We start from the raw sequence: 5,609 nt of genomic DNA on the forward strand, positions 1-5,609 counted from the left end.
TAGGGCTACATAGAGAAACCCTGTCTCGAAAAACCAAACCAAACCAACCAAACAAACAAACAAACAAAAAGTGTAAGCCAAACAAACCCCATCATCAATTTTAAAAAGTGCCCTACAGGCTTACCTAGAGACAGATCTAACAGAGGCATTTTCAAAGAGAGAGAGAAGGGGCCAAACAGCCCCCTTTATAGTAAGCCAGGCCTACCTGGCGATAGCCAGGTAACTTTTGGATGGAGCTTAGAAGGAATGCCAACACCTTGCATGTTTCTATGTGTGCTATGTACATGCCTGGTGCCTTTAGAGGCCAGAAAAGTATATCATATCTCCCTGGAATTTGAGTGACAGGTGGCTGTTAAGCCACCATGTGGGTGCTGGGAACTGAATGTGGGTCCTGAGAAAGAGCAGTGAGTTCTCGATCATCCTCAGCTGCTTGTGTGTAGATGTGTGTGCGCACATACCATTATTTACATGCAGTGGGCAGAGAACAACTTCAGGAGTTGGTTCTCTCCTTCCACTGTGTTGGCCCCGAGGGTCCAGCTAGGGGCTTGTTTGTATGTTGTGTTTAGTTTGGTTTGGTTTAGCCCTGGGTTATTTGATTTATTTTGTTTTTTCAAGACAGAATTTCTCTGTCTAGCCTTGGCTGTCCTAGAACTCATTTTATAGACCAGGCTGGCCTCAAACTCAGAGAGATCTGCCTGTCTCTACCTCCCAAGTGCTGGGACTAAAGGTATGAGCCACAACACCTAGCATTTTTTTTTCCATTTGTGTTTTGTTTTGTTTTGTTTTAATCCTTTGAGACAGGGTCATTTGTAACCCAGGTTAATCTTCACCACAATATATAGCTTTATTTTGATTGTTCACTTTTGCAGTTTTAGGGTACATGCCTGGGCCTTGCACATATTATCTACATATATTATTTGAGCTAGATCTACAAATCTTAGTGTTTGAAGGCAAAGTCTTGCCGTGTAGTCTAACTGGTTTCAGCCTCACAGTCTGCTGCCTTCGTCTGACCACAATGACCAGCTGAATATTAACTGTAATTCTGGCAACCTCACTTCATATTCTTATTAACCATTTCTACTTTAGTGCTAATTGGTTGAAGAGAGAACTTCAGCTTGTTGGACCCAATAAGTGTCCTTAGGACAGAAAGGCTTTGGATGCAAGGTGTGGTGGCACACACCTTTAATCCCAGCATTTGGGTCTTTCTGAGCTTGAGGGCCTGGTCTACATAGTGAGTTCCAGGAGAGTCAAAGTTACATAGTGAGACCTGTATCTTAAATTTAAAACAACTTTTGCCACAGCACTTTGCTTGCGCTCTGGTCCCTGCCCTCACTTGGGTTTTGCTTTCCTTCCTCTTAGAGACACTGGATTTCTGCCTTCTAAGCCATTTATCCTGTTACACAGTGGTCTTAACCTTTCTTCTCTTTCTTCTCTGCTCAAATGGAAATAATTATTCTCCCTCTGCATACATTGGAATGTTGAGAGATCTTCTAAAAATGGGACCTGTTATTATAAAAAAAACCTGTTATGGACAATGGTAATACAAGTAGTGGTTTGAGTGGTCAGGATTTTAATATTGACCAACCAACCGACAAGCAGCCTGAACTAAACCACTTATTCTTAGCTCAGAAAAGCAGCCTGCCAAACTCAGGCACTCATCAGCGCTTGTGGAGGAACAGCCCTCGGTACATGTTGAGTGGCTCTTTTGGAGACAGAGATGATTTCATCTCGGACAGCTTGGAAAAAGAGATGCTTCTGTGTGAGTAACAGCCAGTGCCCCCCCCCCCACCCGGAACCTCACTGCCTTGAAAACTCCATAGAGATCAGCACTGCCTGAAACTTCCCCCACTCCACCCCAACAGTATTTTATTTTTATTATTTTTAAATTATGTGTGTGTGTGTGTTGTGTGGTCATATGCACATGAGTGCCCCGAAGACCAGGCTTGGGGATCCCCTAGAGCTAGAGTTTGGGAGACTGTGAGCTCCCCTTTTGACTGGTGCTGGAAACTGAGCCCCAGACCACTACAAGATCAGCAAGCAGTCCTAATCCCCAAGCCATCCCTCCAGCCTCTGGCTTTCTTTTAAATTCACTTTGCCATCTTTTAGAATGGTTATTGTCTCAGCCAGTAATTACTGCCTGGGTAAAGACCTATATAGAAATTCAGGGGCCTGGTGTGGGGATGAAAAGGACAAAGAGATGGGAGAGAGTGGACAAAACAAATAAGCAAATGGTGCTCCCTTCTTTCTTCCTAGGGCCTACCTGTTTATCTTCAACTGGGCATGCTCAGATAGACGCTGTAAACAGAGGTAACAGTCTTCAGATGAGTATAGCAGGATTCTGAAATTCATTTGTCGATTGCTGCACAATAAGTTTTGTTTTCAATGTGTGAGTTTGCATGGTGTATGTTCATACATGTTTTTGGGTGTGTATGCACACACTTAAAGGCCCGATGTCAATCGGTGTATGTCTTTGGTGGTTATATGAAATGCCTTTCAATCTTTTTTGTTTAAAGATTTATTTATTTATTTCATGTATCTGAGTGCACTGTAGTTGTCTTCAGACACACCAGAAGAGGGCATCAGATCCCATTACAGATAAATGGTTGTGAGCCATCATGTGGTTGCTGGGAATTGAACTCAGGACCTCTGGAAGAGCAGTCAGTGCTCTTAACCACTGAGCCATCTCTCCAGCCCTCAATCTTATTTTTTTGAGACAAGGTCTTTCTTCCTGAACCTGGAATTCACTGAGCTTCAGGGGTTTCCTATTTCTGACCTACCCCTGGGGCTACAAACCTGCACTCTTATGCTTGTTTCCATGTGTCTGGCCTCTGAATTCACACCCTCATCCTTCCACAGCAAACAGTTTGCCAGCTGAGCCATCTCCCCAGCACTTGAGAATTTTTTTATCTTCTTATGTTCTTTCCTTTCTTCTCTCTGTGTTTCTTTCTGTCTGTCTATTTGCTGTGTATATGTAACTAAAAGTTGCATTTACACAAGGTAGGTGTGTGTGTGTGTGTGTGTGTGTAGAGGCTGGAGAACAACACTGAGTGCCATTCTCAAAAATGATGCCCACAAGCGTATGTCACTGTGCCCGCGTTTCCACCCGTGTTCTGGGGGTTGAATTTAGGTCTTTGTGCTTCTTTCACTACAGTCACTGAAGGTTTTTTTGTGCTTTCCCTGACAATGTTGATAGGAGAATTGAAAGTCCACACTGTTGCAAGATCTTGGACCTATTAATTTGAATTTTAAAATTTATATGTAGCTGGATGGTAATGGCACATGGCTTTATTTCCATCACTCTATGTGAGTTCAAGGCCAGCCTGGTCTCCAGAGTGAGTTCCAGGACAGTCAAAACTATACAGAGAAACCCTGTTTTGAAAAAAACAAAACAAAAAAAATGAAACAAAACAAAAAAAAAATCTAGATTATGTAGAATTTTGACGTAATAGTTTACACCTTTTATTTGTTATCTTAAACAATCTATTTTTTTTAACCTTTTTTTATTGGTGTTCTTACCTAGCCTGGAAATCTCTGTGTAGACCATGCTGACCTTGAACTCAGAGAAGTCTGCCTGTCTCTGCCTCCTAAGAGCTGGTATTAAACCTGTACACTCCTACACCCAGGTTGCTAATGTCTTACTTAGCACAGTGTTGAAAACGATGATTATAGAAGGTGATTAACAGCAAGTCCCTCGAGGTGGGAGAGAAGGCTGCTCATGTATCTATCCCTCTTCCTCCCTGCAGACTCACTTCTGCTGAGCTCGCCGCTCCTGAGGAGCAGGCAGCTGATTTTTGATGAGCTAGATGAAGCAAGCCCACGGCTTCGAGAACCCCGAGAACTCTTCTCATGTTTCTCTAGCAGAGGGCCGCTGCAGGCTCCAAGATGGCCAATCGAATGTGAGGTCATCAAGGAAAACATTCATCACATTGGTAATAGGGCGTGTGTGTGTGTCTGTGTGTGTGTCTGTGTGTGTGTGTGTGTCTGTCTGTCTGTGTCTGTGTGTGTGTGTGTTCCTGCTGTTTTATCTTACTTTATTACAAGGCTGCAGGGTTTAAGAGTCGTGTATGTACACAAGTATGTGTGCACGTGTGCTGTGTGCATGTGGAAGACATGCCTCAGACATCATTTCTGACTTTTAAGACAGTGTCTCTCAGTGGGACCTACATGTCCCAAATTAGGCAAGTGTGGCTGTTTAGAGATTCATCTCTGTTCACCTCTCAGGGCTCTATTTCCCAGCTGTTTAGACACACACACACATAAATTAAAATATAAAAAAAATTAAATAGCCTACATCTGAACACAGGGAATCAGACTCAAGTCCTTGTGTTTGCACAGTAAACATTTTGCCAGTGGGGCCAACTCTCTAGCCCATAGAATTTAGTCTTTCACGCTGACATAGAAGACAAGACAGGGTCTGCATAGGGTTTAACCACTAAAGCATAAACTATGCTTCTGAATTTAGGAATGGGAAGATAGCTTCTTAGAGGCCAAATGTATAACTACTTATGTCTTTTTTCCAGGCCTTTGTTCACTAGGGTTCTGTCACTGAGCGCTAGTTTCAGCCTGCGGAGTTGTGATATAATTGGTCCTATCTATGAGCTCTTGAGATACAATCTTCTTTTGTTTGTTTTTCTTTTTGTTTTTCAAGACAGAGTTTCTCTGAACTCAGGCCTTTGCTCACTAGCCAGAGCTACAGAGTAAAACTCTGTCGGAGAAAAAAAATTATGCAAACGATTGTATACCAGTCAGGCCTTTAATCCCAGCACCCAGGAGGCAGGCAGTCAGGTCTTTGTGAGTTCAAGGCCAACCTGGTCTACATAGTGAGTTCCAGGACATCCAGAGCTATGTAGAGAGTCACTGCCTCAAAAAACAAATGAGCTAAAAAGACAAATGTGCTGACTCTTAAATTGATTGCTGATAAAAAGTCCTTATTTTCTCTGAAACACAGGATGTACTTTCCTGGAGAAATAGAAACTGTTTCTGGGGCTGGAAAGATGGCTTAGTTGCTAAGACCTTGTCTTAGTTAGGGTTACCATTGCTGTGATGAAACATCGTGACCAAAAGCAACTTGAGGAGGAGAGGGTTTGTTTGGCTTACACTTCCATCTCACTGTTCATCACCAAAGGAAGTCAGAACAGGAACTCAAAACACAACAGGAACCTGGAGGCAGGAGCTGATGCAGAGGCCATGAAGGGGTGCTGCTCACTGCCTTGCTCCTCATGGCTTGCTCAGCTTGCTTTCTTATAGAACCCAAGACCACAGCCCAGGGATGGCACCACCCATAGTGGAATGGACTGTGCCTTTCCCCATCAACCACCAATTAAGAAAATACCCTATGGGCTCTCTCACAGCCCACTCTTTTAGAGGCATTTTTCTCAAGGCTCCTTCTTACATGATTTCAGTTTGTGTCAAGTTGACAGAAAACTATCCAACATAAAGTTCTTGCTTCTCTTCCAGAGCATCCACGTCCAAGCCCAAGCACCCACATCAGATGGATAACAGTTACCTATAACCCCAGCTCTGGGGATCTTCTGCCCTCCACAGCACCTGCCCACACACACACACACACACACACACACACACACACACACACTCACACACATAAACAC

The 5,609-nt window shown here is 43.4% G+C and overlaps 1 protein-coding gene across 6 annotated transcripts in view; it reads left to right on the forward strand.

Annotated features, from left to right (window-relative positions):
* The window catches only part of Agbl2 (ATP/GTP binding protein like 2), a 33,992-nt gene that overhangs the window by 4,977 nt on the left and 23,406 nt on the right, over nt 1-5,609 (forward strand). For 5 of the 6 annotated variants that reach the window (XM_029473247.1, XM_029473250.1, XM_029473266.1 and 2 more), the window contains 3 exons: nt 1,625-1,759; nt 2,254-2,307; nt 3,744-3,929. In XM_029473247.1, the coding sequence (XP_029329107.1) occupies nt 1,625-1,759; nt 2,254-2,307; nt 3,744-3,929 (375 nt within the window). The other variant, XM_021156405.2, reaches the window with a different exon arrangement.

This window comes from Mus caroli, chromosome 2, assembly GCF_900094665.2.
Source record: "Mus caroli chromosome 2, CAROLI_EIJ_v1.1, whole genome shotgun sequence".
Classification (NCBI taxonomy): domain Eukaryota; kingdom Metazoa; phylum Chordata; class Mammalia; order Rodentia; family Muridae; genus Mus; species Mus caroli.